The following is a 20,734-nucleotide window of genomic DNA, read 5'->3' on the forward strand; positions in this document are numbered from 1 at the left end:
CAATGCTACAAGCCTCCACTAGCCCAAGCAGCAGATCCTGCTGGCATGCATAGAGGCGAGCTGATAAAATGCTGGTGCAGTGGTCTAAGTGCAGAAAGAAAATAATTGGAACTGCAACATACACAACGTTTTGGAGTTTACAAGGGTGATGACAGTGGGAGTGAGGTCAGCGTGAATAAAGAAAGACATGAGCCTGATTATTTACCGCCCAATAGCTATAATATAAAAATAAAAAAACTACAGGTTGCAGAATGCAAACTGCATTTAGCAACAACAAAAAATAAACAAAGCTGGATTAAGATCTCACACATGACCTATGGCATTCTGGCAGTTTATGTTGATTTTGCTTGTGAAAAAGGCTTCGACTAGTTCCTCAAATGGAGAGACCTCTTTTTGGGAAGAGATCAAAGGTCATTCAGAGTAGTGAGGGAGATAAAACATGCTAATGGACACACATTTAAACTCACCTGGAACAAGGACGCTAACTAACAAGCATATTACCCAGCACAGTAACGAACCTTAGAGGTCTTGGACTGATAATAAGAATGAGCTCATGGCTTCCCCATTCCCTCTCTCCCTCGAAAACGTCAGCAGCAAAAGCAGTGTGTATGAAAAAGTATCATTCTCTGCACTGGCAGAGAATGATAGAGGAGGTTAGGAAAAGATTGTCAGTGATAACATGTATGGGAATGCCAATCCATTAGTCCCCACCCACTTCAACCACTGTGCAGGAATTTATTTTGGAATGTAGAGATTTTTCCACTGAGATGTAGGAGGAGCAACCGGTTGACATGCAAGTAGGGGATCACCCTTACCGAAGTGGAATACTACATTTAGTGGTTAACCTGTCTTTTTATAGCATTTGAAGACTATTTTATGCCAATTTTAGTATTCAGTAGTATTCTTTTTGGGAAGGCTACTGCATGAAGACTACTGATTTGTGAGTGGTACTTCTTGAATACTAACAAAATACTAAGCACATACTTATTTGTAATCGCATAGTCTTCATTTACAATGCAGAACATTTTAGTGAATACAAACAATTTGAATACTATTGGACTTTACCCAGACTACTATTTACATTCTATTCAAGCTGAATGGTAGATTGGTGCCTTATTTATTATACTTATTTATTATACTCATTGAATGACTTATTTATTATACTATTGTGGTGTTTGTGTAGTATAGGGTAGTGTTTTAGGGTTTAGCGTAGTGTTGTGGTGTTTGTGTATTGTAGGGTAGTGTTTTAGGGTTTAGGGTAGTGCTGGGGGGTTGTGCAGGGCAGTGATTGAGTGTAGGGACTGGACTGGGGGTTGGGGGAAGGGCGTGCTGGGGCTAGTGTTTCAGGGTTTAGGGCAGTGTTGTGGTGTTTGTGTAGTGTAGGGTAGTGTTTTAGGTTTTAGGGTAGTGCTCGGGAGTCGTACAGGGTAGTGTTTGAGTGTGGGGACCGGACTGGAGGTCTGGGGAGGGTTGTGCTGTGGGTAGTGTTTTAGGGTTTAGGGTAGTGTTGTGGTGTTTGTGTAGTGTAGGGTAATATTTTAGAGTAGTGCTGGGGGGTCGTGCAGGGTAGTGTTTGAGTGTGGGGACCGGACTGGGGGTCAGTGAAGGGTCGTGCTGGGGGTCGTGTTTTAGGGTTTAGGGTAGTGTTGTGGTGTTTGTGTAGGGTAGTGTTTTAGGGTTTAGGGTAGTGCTGGGGGGTCGTGCAGGGTAATGTTTTAGTATGGGGACCGGACTGGGTGTCGGGGAGGTTCGTGCTGGGGTAGTGTTTAAGGGTAGTGTTATGGTGTTTGTGTAGTGTAGGGTAATGTTTTAGGGCTTAGGGTGGTGCTGGGGGGTCGCGCAGGGTAGTGTTTGAGTGTGGGGACCGGACTGGGGGTCGGGGAGGGTCATGCTGGGGGTAGTGTTTTAGGGTTTAGGGTAGGGTTATGGTGTTTGTGTAGTGTAGGGTAGTGTTTTAGGGTAGTGCTGGGGGGTCATGCAGGGTAGTGTTTGAGTGTGGGGACCGGACTTGGGGTCGGGAAGGGTCATGCTGGGGGTAGTGTTTTAGGGTCTAGGGTAGTGTTGTGGTGTATGTGTAGTTTAGGGTAGTGTTTTAGGGTTTAGGGTAGTGCTGGGGGTCGGGCAGGGTAGTGTTTGAGTGTGGGTACCGGACTGGGGATCGTGGAGGGTCGTGCTGGGGGTAGTGTTTTAGGGTTTAGGGTAGTGTTTTGGTGTTTGTGTAGGGTAGTGTTTTAGGGTTTAGGGTAGTGCTGGGGGGTCGTGCAGGGTAGTGTTTTAGTATGGGGACCAGACTGGGTGTCGGGTAAGCATGGGCGAATTTTGCGAATCTCGCGTTCGCGAATTTTGCGGATTTGCGAACTTGCAATCCGCAAAATCCGCGAATTCTCGCGAATTTGCGGATTTTTTTTTTGTGTTCGCGCGGGTTTCTGCCAGGTCGCGAGGGTTTTTGTACAATTTCGCAAACGCGAACTTACCTGTCGGGTCGCAAGTTTTGCGAACTTGTTGTTTCTACGTGTCCAGCCTGTTTGGGACACTCTTCTTCATCACTGCCACCCTCTGTCACCATAGCTACTCTCTGGTTCACCCATGCCACCCTCTGGCTCACCCATGCCACCCTCTGTTTCATCACAGCACCCTCTGGTTGTCCAGTGTACATTATTGTGGCAAAGCAAAGCACACCTTCCCTGCCTCAAGTGACCTGAATTAATTTGGGGCTGATTAATGTGTCACACAATATTTTTTTAGCTGGCACCTGCTTCCTTAGTGCTTCCTGATTAGTGATCTTTTGCACTTGCTAAGTGCTTTCATTGTTGCAAAATTAGTTAAAACACCTGCCCTGCCCCAACTGACAATAATGAATTAGGGGCTGATTAATGTGTCACTGGATTTGAACTTCCAGCCTGGCTCCTGCTTGTCTCCCTTAGCTGTAATTCAGGACCTTTGTGGCATATGTGTAACTATTCTGAGGGTCAGAGCAGGGTCACATAATAGTTGCAAGTAGGCAACTGAACTCTGGAGGGGCCCCTCAGGAAGCACTACAGGAAATGGCTACTAATGATGAGCTTGAACTTTTGAACCTGGTAAGTAGTTTCAGTTTTGCTAAGATCGTATTTCTGCAATTTAGCGCTTATTCGCGGGGCGCGAAGTTGAACTGGGAAGCCGCGAACTCACGCGAACAGTGCGAGCAAGCCATAAAATCTGCTGCTCGCGGATTTGCGGATTTTGCGGGAAATTCGCGAATCTCGCGGATTGCGAATTTACCGAAAATCCGCAAAATCCGCGAGCGGAACGAATTTTCCGCCCATACTTAGTGTCGGGGAGGTTCGTGCTGGGGGTAGTGTTTTAGGGTAGTGTTATGGTGTTTGTGTAGTGTAGGGTAATGTTTTAGGGCTTAGGGTAGTGCTGGGGTGTCGCGCAGGGTAGTGTTTGAGTGTGGGGACCAGACTGGGGGTCGGGGAGGGTCATGCTGGGGGTAGTGTTTAAGGGTCGAGGGTAGGGTTATGGTGTTTGTGTAGTGTAGGGTAGTGTTTTAGGGTTTAGGGTAGTGCTGGGGGGTCGTGCAGGGTAGGTCGCCCACCGGCTGCCGGATGAGGAGTGAAGGGGAATCTCCACTAGGACCGTCCGTATCCCGACGGTGCTTATTGCTGAAAGCACCGCAAGACGAGATCCTTTATTTGATTGCGGGTGCGTGCTGAGAGCTGATACTCGCCTGGACCCTAAACTCTGTGAAACAAAGAAAGCTGCTACGCGCTAATTTGCAACGCGATTAAGCCGATTCAGTCTCCGGCCCGAACCTACTACCACGCTGCGTTATTTGCATATTAGGACTCCATTGTGCCTAGGATTCCAGGAAGGTTCCGAAATCCTGTTTGTTATTTAAAGGTGGTGACCTGCCATCACTTCCCCTTGGGCGGACTGCCTAAGTGAATTCGGGCCTGAATACAAGAGTGCCTGGATATCAGAAGCATTTGTAATACTGTTACCTACTACCCCCTCTTCTTCCCTTCTTTTGCCCTGACGAAGGTGCGGCCAGTCTACGGGCCTGGCACCGAAACGCGCGTCGGCGTTGAAACAACTTGCCCTGAACCTTTAATCACCGATCTCCGGCCTATGGCTGAGAGGACATGTTCAGGATGTTCTCAGAGCATTATTCCTTAATTCCTGTCTGAGTTGAATGAATAAATTATGTATGAGAATGTTTGTTAGTGATTGATGAATGTGTTTGAGTTTGAATGCAGGAAGATTGGTTGTTGATGGGGTGTTTTTTATCTTGTTATATTGAAATGTTTGAATAAATGAATATGTCTATTTGCACTTTAAAACATGAAGTAAATAAAAATAAAAATGATATATTTTTTTATAAATTTGAATGTGTTCTTGTCTAAATCTAATGTGGCACTGATACTTTGGTGAGCGCTAAATGGGTGACTATTGAAAAAAACTGGACTCTTAAAGAGCCTATTATTGATTAAAAACGGGGCAGATCTATCTTCCTCTTCACTTCCTCTTCGCTCATGCTGGGGGTAGTGTTTAAGGGTTGAGGGTAGGGTTATGGTGTTTGTGTAGTGTAGGGTAGTGTTTTAGGGTTTAGGGTAGTGCTGGGGGATCGCGCAGGGTAGTGTTTGAGTGTGGGGACCGTACTGGGGGTCGGGGAGGGTCATGCTGGGGGTAGTGTTTTAGGGTTTTGGGTAGAGTTATGGTGTTTGTGTAGTGTAGGGTAGTGTTTTAGGGTAGTGCTGGGGGGTCATGCAGGGTAGTGTTTGAGTGTGGGGACCGGACTTGGAGTCGGGGAGGGTCATGCTGGGGGTAGTGTTTTAGGGTCTAGGGTAGTGTTGTGGTGTATGTGTAGTTTAGGGTAGTGTTTTAGGGTTTAGGGTAGTGCTGGGGGGTCGGGCAGGGTAGTGTTTGAGTGTGGGTACCGGACTGGGGATCGCGGAGGGTCGTGCTGGGGGTAGTGTTTTAGGGTTTAGGGTAGTGTTGTGGTGTTTGTGTAGGGTAGTGTTTTAGGGTTTAGGGTAGTGTTGTGGTGTTTGTGTAGGGTAGTGTTTTAGGGTTTAGGGTAGTGCTGGGGGGTCGTGCAGGGTAGTGTTTTAGTATGGGGACCGAACTGGGTGTCGGGGAGGTTCGTGCTGGGTGTAGTGTTTTAGGGTAGTGTTATGGTGTTTGTGTAGTGTAGGGTAATGTTTTAGGGTTTAGGGTAGTGCTGGGGGGTCGCGCAGGGTAGTGTTTGAGTGTGGGGACCGTACTGGGGGTCGGGGAGGGTCATGCTGGGGGTAGTGTTTTAGGGTTTAGGGTAGGGTTATGGTGTTTGTGTAGTGTAGGGTAGTGTTTTAGGGTAGTACTGGGGGGTCATGCAGGGTAGTGGTTGAGTGTGGGGACCGGACTTGGGGTCGGGGAGGGTCATGCTGGGGGGTAGTGTTTTAGGGTCTAGGGTAGTGTTGTGGTGTATGTGTAGTTTAGGGTAGTGTTTTAGGGTTTAGGGTAATGCTGGGGGATCGTGCAGGGTAGTGTTTGAGTGTGGGGATCGGACTGGGGATGGCGGAGGGTTGTGCTGGGGTAGTTTTTTAGGGTTTAGGGTAGTGTTGTGGTACTCCACTCATTGCCACTCTGCTTTACTCCACTTAACAGCACTCTTCTTTACTCCACTCCAGTCTGCTTTACTCCACACAACTCCACTCTGCTTTAATCCACTCAACACCGCTCTGCTTTACTCCAGCCACTCTGCTTTATTCCACTTCACTCAACACCACTATGCTTTACTCCACTCACTCTGCTCAATTACATTCTGTTTTACTCCACTCCACTCTACTCAATGCCACTCTTCTTGACTCCACTCCACTCCAATCTGCTTTACTCCACTCTGCTTTACTCCACTCCACTCTGCTTTACTCCACTCAAGATCACTCTGCTTTAATCCACACAACTCCACTCCACCCTGCTTTACTCCACTCTGCTTTACCTCACTTCATACTGCTTTACTCCACACCACTCCATGCCACTCTGCTTTACTACGCTCTGCTTTATTCCACTCAATGCCATTCTGCCTCACTCAACGCCGCTGTGCTTTACTCCACTTCAATCAACGTCACTCTGCTTTACTCCGCTCTACTGTGCTTTACTCCACTGTTTTACTCCACTCCACTCTGTTTTACTCCACTCCACTCAGCTTCACTCCACTCCACTTTTCTCCACACCACAACACTCCACTCAACGCCACTCTGCTTTACTTCACTCCGCATCACTCCACTCACCACTCTGCTTTACTCCACACTACTCTGCTTGACTCCTCTCCAATCAATGCCACTCTGCTTTACTCCTCATTCCAGAACACATAGATAAAAGGTATTGCCATTTATAATGCAAAGAGCTCTAACATCAACAAATGCACGACCAATTGCATTTTCAATGCTTGTTGAAAGGTGCATTATAGACGTTATCCAACTTCTTGCTTTGTGTTTTCTTTGTTCCTGATATGTAAGGCACCGAGGCGTGTTTTAACAATGTTTGCATTATTCTATATATTTGTTTTTTCATTATATACTTGATTGACATTTTAGGGAGAGATTTACCTATTTGCAGATGAATAAACAATAGAAAATATTGGACTGATTTAATAACTTTGTTTTGACATTTTAACATAATTGCCCAGAGCCTTTGCACACTGGAAAATGAAAAATGTATTTATACAAGTCAGCCTTGCATTCATGGCATTTTTGAGAATAGAGGGTGAAACTGAAATTCTTAAATAAAAAACGCAATGCACCGGGCAAAGAGCTATAACGAGGCCCATTGTTTGCGCAGATAGGATAGGAACACGAGTCTCTAGCTTTCATTGTGCCTTATGGATAAACATTGCAGACACAGGCATTGAAAAAATATTAAAAAGTCTGTATACCATAGTGGCGCAAATCGGGTCCTTGCAGCATGCGCCATGCAACCAGATGGGAAAGAAATACCTGTAAAAATTTGACAGCTGCCTCTATACAAACATACGAAAAATAAATTAATCTAACTGCAAGTAGTTACAAAACATTTTTTTTAAAGCTGACACGGTGACAAAAGCAATAGAAATATCTCATCCGATTGCATTTTTTAAACAATCCGTTTGGAGTCGGTAGGGTGAAAAGGGCCGAAATTAAGTGATTTGCACAGAATCATAGGATGTTGTGCCTCCCGTGGAGACTCAGACACTGTCCGTGGAGACTCAGGAGCTTCAAAGTCGGTCACTGTCTCTGTTCGGGCACATACTCTTTCATTCTCCTGGCTCCATCCATCCCCCCAGCCCCTCCTGCCTCGGAGCAGCACTACAGGCTGACTTTGGGCTCGTTTTGGTAGGGTTTAGGCTACCATGCCGCAGCCGTCCCTGGCTGGAACGGAAGCGGCTGCGGAAGCTGAGTTGCACCGAGTGAGGAGACTAACTGTTGTACCGGAGTGTGTGCGCAAAGTTCGGGCTGAGAGGGCGAAAAGAAAAGTGATCAGTATCTTTGGTATTTTTTTCGTTTCGTTGAGGGTGCAGGTGAGATGTGGGAGGGGGGGGGGTGATTTTCCCGCCTCTCCTCCACTTTGAACTACTATGCTGCACATTAGTTTGAAAGGCGGGAGCCCGCCTCTCTTTAAAATGGGCGCTTCATTGTAGTGCTTTATGTGAGAGAGCTGGAGGTAAGATTCCGCCTCTCAGGTAACTTTACTGAGTGCGGGCACTTTTCAGATAGATGGGGCTAGGATCCCCGAATGTATGGGCTTTTGGGACGTTCCATGGCATTGAATGTAGGACTTACAATTGAGGCACTCTGAGCTCGCCTCGCAACATCGGCGCTTCAGGCTCAGATAAATTACATGCTCTGTTAACAAAACGCATGTGTGGTAGCGATTAAAGGTTGAATTTTCTTTTCGCCATAACTAGTCAATGATATGCCCTCACCGTCACACCTGCAGCCTTTGAAACTGGGGGCCCGGGTTTGAATCCTAGCGTTGGATCCCTATCCTGTGATTCTGGGCAAATCACTTAAATAACTGGATATCGGTACTTTTAGCAATTTTTTTTAATTTGACTACATTTATTTCTTTGCTGCCTGCCCGTGCGTGCAGGGTCACCGAGTAGGTCACTGAGCTTTCCTAACATGAAGCAGATGGCTTGAGAGGATTCTTTTCAAGGGGGCCCTCCAGTCTTTTAGCAGACCAACTGAAAAACTTTGCAGAGCATGTCAAGAGAATTAATCTACCTGTAACATCCCCATTCCAAAGTCATTCGTCCGCATTTTATTGTTTTTTATGAAAACGTCACCATGAAAGGAAAAATAGGCAGAGAGAATTATAATAATAAATGTAATTCTCTCTGCCTATTTTTCCTTTTCTGGTGACGTTTGCATATGTTTCCCTGAGCGAATTAACTAATAAAGTAAAACCTATTCATGGTAAAAAACCCTTTCAAGTTGAATGAATCACTATTGTGTGTTTGGGCAGCAGAGCTATGCATTAGGTGAAGCCCAACAATGATACAAGCCTGTCCTCCCTGAACTTTATATATGTTATTTCTAGACCTCTATATTATAAAGCAGAGGCATACAGCCTTTTCCCGTCTCCTAAACTGTTATTTTCTTCCTTCCAATTTCTCCATGCTCCTTTTCTATTATGCAGTCTTTCTGAACTCTCCCCTCACAAACTACTTTCCTCTTTCTGTATTTCTTGCCCACTTTCTTTTCTCTCCTTTTTCACCTTTCCTTCTCCAGGTCTGCTTTTTCCCTTCCATTCCCTTTCCACTTGTAATCATCATCCTCCTTTCTCGCACTCCAATTTCTGCTATAACCAGTTCTCTTCACTCGTTTCAGTTCTTCGGTACCCTATCTGTCTTTACCTCTCCGATATCGCCTCTTTTCTACCTCTTCCTTTTATCTGTGTTTAGGTCAAGCCTGTGCAGCACATGCGCTGCTGTGAGGCATGCAGTATTGGAGTATGACTTTCATGTCCCGCCCATATTTTCTATTGACTTTTGTCATTGTCCTACATAAACACTGGCTTCCGAGTAGTTATTGGGCTTGTTAGTCCCTCCTTGTTACTGCTTTGTCTGCATTTGTTACTTCCCATAACAACTTGTCTCATTATATGGTCTGCTTTATCTTGGCTGTGAGCACTATTTTGTTTAATGATTTGCCCCTGTACCACCCACTACATAACAGCATGCCACCCGCTTTTATTTTATTTACTAATTTATTTACCGCTTTAAACACTAGCGGCCACATCTCATTATTTTAGCAGCACAGTCCACTTTAAATATAGGGGCTGTGATTACTTTTTTTGTACGCTTTTATATTTACAAACACTTGCCGCTCGCTGCCTTTATGTTTAAAAAAAGGGCTTGCCGCAGCGACACTCTTTACATTTGGTGAGAAAGCCTTAAAAAGCTTACCTCAGACATTCAATTCGATTTTTGTACAATACGCCACACACCGCTTTATGTTTAACATAACATAACATAACATGCAGCTTTCTATTTTATGCTGCGCGGCTGAATTAACTCAACTTTTAAAAGATTATTTACTTTATATTTGTACAGCGTGTGCCTATTTTCTGTAGCTCGCTGTCTCCTTTAAGAAACATGCTATCCTCCTGGTCCGCTTCACCAATTGGCCAGTGCCTGTGCCTTTAAATCCTAACTTAGGTCCGGCTCAAAAGACCACCCACAGCACATATCGCTTCCTTTTGACTTGGGCAGGCAGGCAGGCGTGCTTTTCTTTTTGACTGCTTTGGATGGTAGGTAGTGGTTTCATTTAGGGTAACTTTCTAACTATGTTTGCATAAAAAGGTTCAGTGAAACACAAACACAGCAGGGCTCAACATTCTGTAATTGAGGTCGCCTGTTAGTATTCGCAGCGCTCCATGCGCACTTTCACATTAACTGCAGCTCCACACAACACTCGCGTCCCGAGAGTGCTGTGTGGGGCTGCAGCAATTGTTAAAGTAAAAGCGTGCATAGCACGCTCAAATACAAACAAGTGGCAGCCATTGCCTGCTTAAATGACTGGAAGCACTAAAAAACATAACACTTGTTTCGGTAATTACGGCCTCTTGTTTGTAATTTATAATGGCTGCCACCCCACACAGCACTCCCAGGATGCCTGCTTCATCTTCCTTTGCCTAAGGGGTCAGCAGTTGTTGACCAAAGACCACATTTTAAATAACCTCCTTACGGTTTTACAGAATGTATACATGAACTTTGGTGATTACCAGTCCATTGACATAGTTTTGTTGGCAAGTCAATCTCCTCCCCGTCTCGCTCATCTCCCCTCTCTATGGTCCTCATGTCTCCCTCGACCCCTCCAATTCTACCTTTCTTGCTCTTCTCCTATGTTTCTCCATCCCTGTTTCTTTAATCTCTTAACTACCCTGTCCCCTCATCTTCCCTCCCTCCCAGATGTGTATCCCCTTCCCATATCTCTTACAGTTGCACCCACATGTCCTCCTCATCCTTCCTGTCTCGCACACCCTGCATTTTGTTATGCCCCCTCGCCCTTATCCCACCTCTTATTTCCCATTACCACCCGGTGCACCTCTGTCTCCTTCTCCTCTTCGGCGCGCTTCCATTCTCCCGGGAATGTGGCGGTCTCGAGGGAGCAGTTGATTGTTCGACATCGTTGATTGTACTATGTAGCACTGGTGCGATGGCTTTGGCAGCCTTTGCAAGTTGTGCAGCGAGCAGGGGTCAGAAGGTGCTCCAGAGTGGATACTCTTCATTGTCTTTAGGGTATCTTCTGTCGTGAGTGGGGAAGTGGCGGTCTCCGGGCCGAGAATGGCCCGGGAGGAGGAGCCATGCGGCTCCCTCCCATTTCAGAGTTTGGCCCCTGGGGAGGTTGTGGTCCTGGGACCTCAGTGGGTTTTTGAGGCCCCCCCAAGCCAAATATAAAAAGCGCCGGGGAGGGACTGGGGGGTTCTTCATAGCCCCCCTATATTATTGCAAATAGCCTCGAGGAGATGGCTATTAGCACAAAATAACAAAAAGCACAATCAACATAACGTCTAAGTTTCTGCCAAGTTTGGGGTAATTCTATTCAGTTGTTTGGGCTGTAGTAGTGTTGACAGGGTCCGATGGGAATTAACATTGCAAACGCACCCTTTTTTCCAACTCCATTTTTCTCAGCCCCCACTTTACCAATCCCCCCGAAACTTTCCATGTGCAACAAGATTTACCGGAGCACCTTTTTTGGAAGAAGTTTGCGAAGATTCGTCAAACTGTGCCAAAGTTATATAGCTCTAAATGTGTGTGTGTGTATATATATATATATATATATATATATATATAAATGTACATGTATTTATATAGCGCAAATCGCCCACCGTGGTAGGTATCTAAGCGCTTGCTTAGGGAACCCGTCCTGGTATTCCCCTGTGAGATAACCCCGGCAGGGTATCCACAAGGTGAAAGCCAGGCATCCCGCCGCGAGGGGCCGTTGTGGAGATTAAGCAAGCTATTGCCCAGAGTCGCAGAGTGTGAACCCGTGAGTCGAGTAGGCACCAGAGCGAGAATTATCGAGTCCGTGGAAATATTGAGCCCAAGACCCGTCGGGGCGGGGAATTGAACCCTGGTCCAGGGCCGATCTCAGCTTCCGGGTCTGCCGCCTCTAACCCCTGAGCCACACTTCTCCACTGTGATATATATGTGTCAGTGTGTAATTTTGTGTGGATATGTGTGTGTGTTTGTGTATATATGTGTGTGGATATGTGTGTGTGTATGTATATGTATATAAAATGTGTGTATATATGCGTGTATACATACATGCCTGTGTGTGTGTATATATATATATATATATATATACACGCACACACACATGTGCGTATATATATATAAATATATATATATATATATATATATATATATATATTTATACGCACACACACAGACATACCAGACTTAAAATAAAGCTATGAGTCAGGTAGGCTCCTTGCCTTGTATTGAAGTCACATTTGGAGGCAAGGAGTCCTATTAGTGTCAAGGGCGCTGTTCACATAGCAAATGATTCTACAGTGAAGGTAAGGTACCATATGGTGATTTTTCCTACATTAAAGGTCTGCTATCGCCAAACTATGATTACTTTTTTATACTATACTTCCATCTTTTAAGCGCTATAACTTACAGTTGTTGCTATTACACTCTTTCCTATTTCTCCATTTACCAGTCTCAGATGGATGGTAAACTAAGTTCTCTACAACTCTATGCCACTCCACCTCACTGTACTCTCTGCCCCTCCACAACACTCTACATTTTGCCACTATGCTCGATAACACCACTTTGTGTCACCACTTGACACCACCACTCTGCTACCACTACTCTCAACGCCCCTCTAGACCCCTGGACTTCTTGCCAATGTATTTTACACCACTCTACCATATACCACTTCACTCTACGACAGTCTACTCTGCCACACTGCACTCTCTGCCACTGAACTCTTCGCCACTGCACTCTAAGCTGCACCACTAATTTACTCTCTGCCCCTGCACTCTTGATTCTCAGCTCTACAAGACTGCATTCTCTGAAACTGAACTCAATGCTACTCTGCACGACTGCAGTGTAAGTCACTGCACACTGCAATCTGCATTGCTCTACGCCACTCTAATCTATTCTGTACCATTGCACTCTACACTTCTGTTCTACACAATACACACCCATTCTAAATCCTCTGCATCCATACTCTTGCCACTTTAAGTATGGCAGTCACATCCACACTTTACATCCTGTCTATTCTCTTTCCTTGCAACACATCTCCTCTCAGTGACCAGCTGCTTTCTGCCATCCACCTCTGCCCTCTTCTTGGGCTTTGCACACCTGTTCTCCACCCTCCGTATGTGCTATCCAACTGATAGATTTGTACTTCAAATGCACTTGCCATCAAATTACTCTACTCACCACCCTTCACATCTGCCTCCCTACCCTTCACATCTGCTTCCTGTCCCACCACATTTGCTTTTCACATTGGACACACACTCTCTGCCCTCCACATCCTCTATCTCTAAACTGTACAGGCCGTTTCCAACCTCCACTTGGGGCTTCGACTAATTGCATTTGCTCTCCATCCTCAAGATTCCCTATACATCCACTGTCGGTGGTTGACACCAACTCTGACTATCCATTCTTCACACCACTTCACATCTGCAATGGAAATGCTACCAACTCTGCACCTATGTACATCTGCACTCTATGGTCTCCATCCTCTCTCTGCATTCCACATCCACTCTACAAACCCCTCACCACACTTTCGACACTGGTCATCGGTTTCACTCTCTAAATGTGCTCTCCATACACTTTGGCCACCTTCCATATCCAATCTTCAGAATCCAGGTGTGCCCTCCAAACTTCATGTGCACATTTTCTTCTGTATCCATTGTCTATCCACCCTTCACATCTGTTCTTAACCCTTCACATCCAATCAAAGTCCTCTGCATCCACTGTCCAAGCCTCACCTCCACTTTCCAAGCCTCACCTCCACTTTCCACCATAGGTATCTGCTATCTGTGTTCCAGTTCTGCACTCTATTCTCCCTATGCACACCACCTCTCTCAGTGCAGTACATCCGATTGTTGCCCCCTACATTCTTTAGGTGTTCTTGTACTATTTGTGCTGATCGTACTGTAAGTGCAGTCTCCATTCTCTAGATTTACTTTCCACACTGTACACCCCCCAAAACCGTCTTCACATTTATTCTCCACTATGTACATTTGCTGGAAACACTCCAATGTTTATATTTACTCTGCACCCAATACATCTGGTGTGTAACCTGAACATGCCCTCTCCATTTTGTACATATGCTCTCCACACCTACTCCTTAACCTATATCTTCACACGTTGCATCTCTCTCCACTTGTGCTCCCTGTTCTGCACACCACTCTTCACATATGCTATTCAACTTATACATGCACTCTCAAACCTCCACGTCTTCACCACCCTGAATACACACTCGCCACCCTCCACATGCTCTTTTCACTATGTACAATCACTCTGGACTAAACCCTTACCTTCATCCTTTCTCCACACCACCTCTTCTATGCTTCATATTCTCTTTCTACATGTACATCTTCACTCCACACCCTACATGCTCTCTCCATGTTTGATACACTTCCACTCTTCAGGTCTGATTTCCAAATTCCGCACTTTGCTTTACATTTGCTTGCCTCTCAAACATCCACCCCAAAAAGTACTGCGGCAAATCTACCTACCACTCTCAAGCTTCACACTTGCTTTTTATCTTCCGTGTGGAAATTTCAACATCCACGTGTGGTTTCTTCAGGTCTGATTTCCAAATTCCGCACTTTGCTTTACATTTGCTTGCCTCTCAAACATCCACCCCAAAAAGTACTGCGGCAAATCTACCTACCACTCTCAAGCTTCACACTTGCTTTTTATCTTCCGTGTGGAAATTTCAACATCCACGTGTGGTTTACACCCTTCATTGCAGGCTGCAGTGCTCATCCACTGTCCTCCCTCTCTATCCAGCCTGTACATCAGTTCTTTACCGTACACAACCAATGCATGTTCTTTTTATCAGTTTTCCAACTCCTTCATGTCCACACACTGCCTTGTACCTTTGCTTTTCACATGTGCCTTACCTGTGCTCCACCTCCCATCTGCTCTCTGCACACTAAATCTAATCGGCACTATTTCTGTCATCTACATCTGCTCACTACCCTAATAATTGACTCTTATCCCTCTTCAGTCTTTCTCCAAGCACTCCCATCACTTTTGCATCTTGCACACTACTCTGAAAAACATCTGCTTCTAACCCTTTCCATCTCTGTCCCATTTATATGTCCACTCTGTTCAGTGGCGTAACATAGGGCTAGGCTGTGCGGGGGGAGGGGGTTGGTGGGGGGGTGCTGAGCTCCAGGGGTGGCCCTCAACAGAGAACCTTGGTCTGAGACCTCTTGACTGAGGCCAGAGGATGGGCTCTCGCCATGACTCAGTCTGGAGGGTGAGCCCTCCCTATAATTTGCATGGGGGTGGGTCCTACCTGTACTTTACAGGACCCCCCTCAAGTTTTGTTACGCCACTGACCCTGTACTCTGCTGTAAACTCTCTACATGTGCTGTAGACACAATATTCATCCTGTACATTTGTTCTCCAGCCTACACATATGCTCTCCACACTCAGCATGCCCACTGCATCCTGTAAATATGCCCTCTACATTCAGCTTGGGCTCTCCGCTCTGTGCATCTCTTCTCCATATCTGCGTCACAGCCTATATATACACACTTCACATCTGCCAACTTCCCTGCATTACACCCTCGCATATTTACCTTCCAACATCTATCTATCTATCTAACCTCCACTAGTCTTTCCCACCATGTACATATCCTCTCATCCTCCAGACAAGCTCTCCACTCTTCAGATACTTTCCACCCATATTGGGATCTCTCAGCCTCCATTTCCTCTCCACTGAGTACTTCCCTTTTCATCCTCCATATGGTCTTTCCACTGTGCACATGCATTCTCCACTCGATACATCCACTGTGCAGCCTTCAAACTTTCCATCTATATCTGTTCTTCACACCAATTCACCACATATTGTGTGCAGGCTCTGCATCCTCTCTTCACCACCCACAGCCCAAATCCTTCCACCATGTTCCACTTTTCATATGTTTCTCAATTGTCTGCACCATATTGTATATTCACTCCTCCACCATGTTGCAACCATCCACTCTCCAGCTGCTACCTTTACACACCACAGTTGTTCTTCATCCTTCACGTTGGAAAGCAATCATCCACATGTGTTTTCCACCCTTCACTTGTACAATTCATTGTCCTTCCTCTGTATCCACATTGCGTGCCACCACCTACATTCCCCTCTTAAGCCCCCTTGGGCCTCTAAAACCAACCTCTTTATCCACGCTGGACTCTCATGTCTCCCTATCTGCTGATCATCCACTAACTCCCCATCTCTGCTCACCTCCAGCCTCAACAAGCACTCCATTCATTTTTAGGTCTCACCTAGGCACCACTCTAATCTGCGCAATGTCACTCCTCTCAACACCACTCAGTACAGTGCAACTCCATGCATCGCTGCCACAGTCTACGCAACCCCACTCCCTTTTTTACGCAGCACCACTCCACGTAACACCATTCGGCTTACTCCACTTTGCTCCACTCCAGGCCACTCTGCTTTACTCCGCTCAGCTCCAGGCCACTCTGCTTTACTCCGCTCCACGCGACTCTGCTTTACTTTACTCAATGCCACTGCTTTACTTTACTCAATTCCACTGCTTTACTCTACTCAATGCCACTCTGCTTTATGCCACTCACTCTGCTCAACGCCACTCTGCTTTACTCCACTTAATGTCACTCTGCTTTTCTCCACTCTGCGTCACTCTGCTTTGCTCCATGCCACTCTGCTTTACTCCATGCCACTCTGCTTTACTCCATGCAGCTGCACTCCACATAACTGCCCTCCACTCTACACCACTCATCTCTACGCAATGCCACTACACTCAGCACCACTCAATACAATGCAGTCACTCCACACGCCACCCCACGTAACTGCACTCCGCTCTACGACACACTACTCTACGCAGCGTCAATCAATGCAGCACCACCCCAGCGCGAACTCCCCCCCCACCCCCCCCCTGTAATCGTTAGTATTCGGTTAGTATTCGGTTAGTATTCGGTTAGTATTCGGCTAGTATTCGGCTAGTATTCGGCTAGTATTCAGTTAGTATTCAGTTAGTATTCAGTTAGTATTCAGTTAGTGTTCAGTTAGTGTTCAGTTAGTATTCAGTTAGTGTTCAGTTAGTATTCACAAAGAATACCACTAGTCTTCAAACAGTGGTCACAATCAATGAGACTACCCTTCATTTTGCTCTTGAAATAGCACAAGAGCTGCAACTAAACCCTAACAGAATACTACTAAGCTTCAGATACTATTCTTCTAGAATACTACTAGTCTTCTTTTAGCAATCAATTGAAGTGTTTATTATGTATTTGAAGGGTAGTTGAGTAGAACTAGTATTCCCTCATTAGCATATTTCGGCTCGTGGGCATACTACTTAGCCTTCATGCTTACTAAATGAATACTACATTTTAATAGTAAATGAATACCGCTGGAACCACTGGAATCACACTATTTGAAGATCTTCCATTTTGGTGAGGGCAAATACACAGGGAATAGAATGCTGACTTTTAGGATATGGACTTTGCTCAAACGAAGATTGATTACTGACACCGAGGATGGATGATGACATACAAGGCATGGAGCTTGCTGATATGTTGGACCAGGGTCTGCTGTAATGAAGCATTACACAATGGCTGACATTCCACAAGTGCAGTCTAATACACGGAGACCTAGAGAACTCGAATGTAGGATTTGATACCACACACTGCTGGGGTGGGGGTCTTTCACTACTTTGTGCATTTATTAAAGCGTTTAAGGTGCCTCCAAGTAGTGGAGTAACCAGATCCTACCTTAAGCACTTGTTTGACCATGTTCCACATCATGGGTAACACTAACTTTCTATAGAAAGTTCTATGGTGCCCAATGGGACTGTGCTGGAGGAGTGAACTAGTGAAGGGTTTGTGAGCTGGGAAAGCTGAACAATCAATCAGTCCATCTCTTTACCTTGTACAGCCAGGACGATCTGTTTCATCCTGAATTCAGACTGGTAGTACACATAACAGCGGTAATTGCCAGAATCCTCAACTTTGGCCCTGGAAATTAGAAGGGAGGCGTTGCCATTTTTGAGCTCATTGGCAAAAAGGCTAACCCCTTGCCTGTCAATGATGACAGTGTTGTCGAACTCTGCAATCTGCTTCCCACGATGGAACCACTGCACCATCAACTGCTTTAGCTCAATGGGTTTTTTGTCCACTTTCAAGATACAGTTCAACAGCACCTCCTCTCCAGCGTTCACATTCACAGAGGGTCCAGTGGTCACCTCAATTTTTGCACCTGGAAGAAAAACACAAGGTGTTAATTTAACATCCAGAGAATCAAAAGAAGAACTGCAAAAATAATTCCAACATAACACTTGCAATTCAAACAGAAGAAATTCAAGGTAGCATGTATTGTACTGTTTTTTATTTTAATTGCACAAATAGCGTCCGGCATTGCGCGCGGGTGGCGGGACGGGCGGTCACAGGGGGGGGAAAAGGGAGTTGCACAGGGGGGTGCAAAATTTAAAATAAAAAGGACTTTCCTTGCCGCTGGGGCCCTCGTCCCTGCTCCTGCTCTCCTCCACGAACAGGAAGCACAGCCAGGCCCCACTGACCAATCACAACGCTGCAATGCAGCGTTGTGATTGGTAGGCACCCATGCTCCCCTGACCAGCATTGTGATTGGTTTTGAGCGTCTGAACTCGGCTCCTGATATCCTGGAAGCCCTTCCTCAGCACTATGGCATTATCAGAGTTGACCAAATGCACAAGAGGGGCAGAGGAATCACCATAATACATAGGCTATCTACTTCGTGTATCTTAAAATCAACAGAGATTGAGGATTGCGTAGCAGGGTTTTTCTCCATCACAGCCCCTTTAGATTGCTGTATAAAGGAGTTCCTGTTCTACGGCCCCCCCGGGGCCCCATACTCGCTTTGCACCCAGCCTGATTGAGCGAATAATGCAACCCTCCTTACGCTATGCTAAATTGATGTTAGTAGGAGATCTGAATCTGCACTTGGAGGATCCATCTAACAATGGCACACAGGAAGTCTGCCAGGCATTAGCAGATCTTCACCTAATGCTCAAATCAGTCCTTCCTACCCACCAACTTGGCCATGTATTCGATCCGATCTTTGCCAACTGGGATGCCTTAAATATTAAACCCCCGACTCCGGTTCCGTGGTCTGATCATTTTATGGTCCCTTTTGAGAAATAAAATGGGCAATACCAAATCGATGAGGAAATGGGTAATGTTTTCCTCCTCTAGCTTTAATATGGCCCTTCAGAAGGGCGGCCCGCCTGGGGGCATTGATAATGTGTTGGCATGTGATGCACTTGATAAACGCATCTTGGAGTTTCTGAATAGAACGGCTCCCAGGTCCTCAAGCGCATAGGGCAGGCAGTGTAAGACCGCGCCTTGTTCAGCAATGAACTTAGAACGGCCAAATCAGCCTGTAAGCATCTCGAGAGAGCCTGGAGGAGGAAGGTTGATGTTCCTACAAAAATTGAATATAAATCTAGCCTAACAAAATACCATGCTGTGATTAGGAAGGCACGGGCCACATATTACAACAACAGGATTGAGACAGCTAAGAACTCTTCTAAATAACTTTTTACTATTTTAAAGAGATCACGTCGTTAGCAAGAGTTACTGCTCCTGACACGAGTTCAGTTGAGTCCAATAATAGGATAGTGGATTACTTTGCTGAGAAAGTGGGAAGGATTTATGCCACTTTCCCAATCTCAAAAACAACAGTTGATGGACAGAAAGCAGAACAATGTCGTACATTCATCCCAGTGCAGAGATCTGGGCCTAAATCCATCATTTTTTTGCACTCTACACCACCCCAGTTCAGACATGGCCATATGCAAATCAGCCTTGACCCTGTGCATCATGGGAACAGTCCAGCCCGAACTGCCAAGCCATGTCTTTCCTGGAACGGAATCAAGCATCCTAGGACCGGTTTCTGGCTATCAGCCATCATCAGCCAGGATAGCTTGACTCCAATGGTGTAGAGAGCATGGGACTGACGTCTGAGCATACCCATCCCACTCAGGGTGACAAATGCAAAGTTCTCTACATCACTGGAGTCAAGCTATCCAGGCTGAAGAAGGCTGATAGCCAGAAACCGGTCCTTGGATGCTTGATTCCGGTCTAGGAAAGACATGGCTTGGTAGTTCGGGCTGGACTGTTCCCATGAGGCACAGGGTCAAGGCTGATTTGCATATAGCCAGTGTCTGACCTAGGGTGGTGTGAAGTGCAAAAACACGATGGATTTAGGCCCAGATCTTTGTACTGGGGTGAATGTCAGATATTGTTCTGCATTCTGTCCATCAACTGTGTTTTTTGCAATTTTCACCCCGAGTGGGCTGGGTATGCTCAGACGTGAGTCCCAGGCTCTCCACATCACTGGAGTCAAGCTATCCAGGCTGAAGAAGGCTGATAGCCAGAAACCGGTCCTTGGATGCTTGATTCCGTTCTAGGAAAGACATGGCTTGGTAGTTCGGGCTGGAGTGTTCCCATGAGGCACAGGGTCAAGGCTGATTTGCATATAGCCAGTGTCTGACCTAGGGTGGGGTGGAGTGCAAAAAAACGATGGATTTAGGCCCAGATCTTTGTACTGGGGTGAATGTAAGACATTGTTCTGCATTCTGTCCATCAACTGTGTTTTTTGCAATTTTCACCCCAAGTGGGCTGGGCATGTTCATTCGTGAGTCCCAGGCTCTCCACATCACTGGAGTCAAGCTATCCAGGCTGAAGAAGGCTGATAGCCAGAAACCGGTCCTTAGATGCTTGATTCCGGTCTAGGAAAGACATGGCTTGGTAGTTCGGGCTGGACTGTTCCCATGAAGTACAAGGTCAAGGCTGATTTGCATATAGCCAGTGTCTGACCTAGGGTGGTGTGGAGTGCAAACAAAGGATGGATTTAGGCCCAGATCTTTGTACTGGGGTGAATGTAAGACATTGTTCTGCATTCTGTCCATCAACTGTGTTTTTTGCAATTTTCACCCCGAGTGGGCTGGGTATGCTCAGACATGAGTCCCAGCCTCTCAACATCACTGAAGTGAAGCTATCCAGGCTGAAGAAGGCTGATAGCCAGAA

At 46.0% G+C, this 20,734-nt stretch overlaps 1 protein-coding gene across 2 annotated transcripts in view; it reads right to left on the reverse strand.

The window, feature by feature from the left end:
* The window catches only part of LOC147705945 (uncharacterized), a 243,889-nt gene that overhangs the window by 128,896 nt on the left and 94,259 nt on the right, over window positions 1-20,734 (reverse strand). For both annotated transcript variants that reach the window (XM_086932417.1, XM_086932416.1), the window contains exon 2: window positions 17,595-17,924. In XM_086932417.1, coding sequence (XP_086788543.1) covers window positions 17,595-17,924 — 330 coding nt within the window. The remainder of the gene's footprint in view (window positions 1-17,594; window positions 17,925-20,734) is intronic.

Source organism: Lissotriton vulgaris, chromosome 7 (genome assembly GCF_964263255.1).
Source record: "Lissotriton vulgaris chromosome 7, aLisVul1.2, whole genome shotgun sequence".
Taxonomy (NCBI): Eukaryota; Metazoa; Chordata; class Amphibia; order Caudata; family Salamandridae; genus Lissotriton; species Lissotriton vulgaris.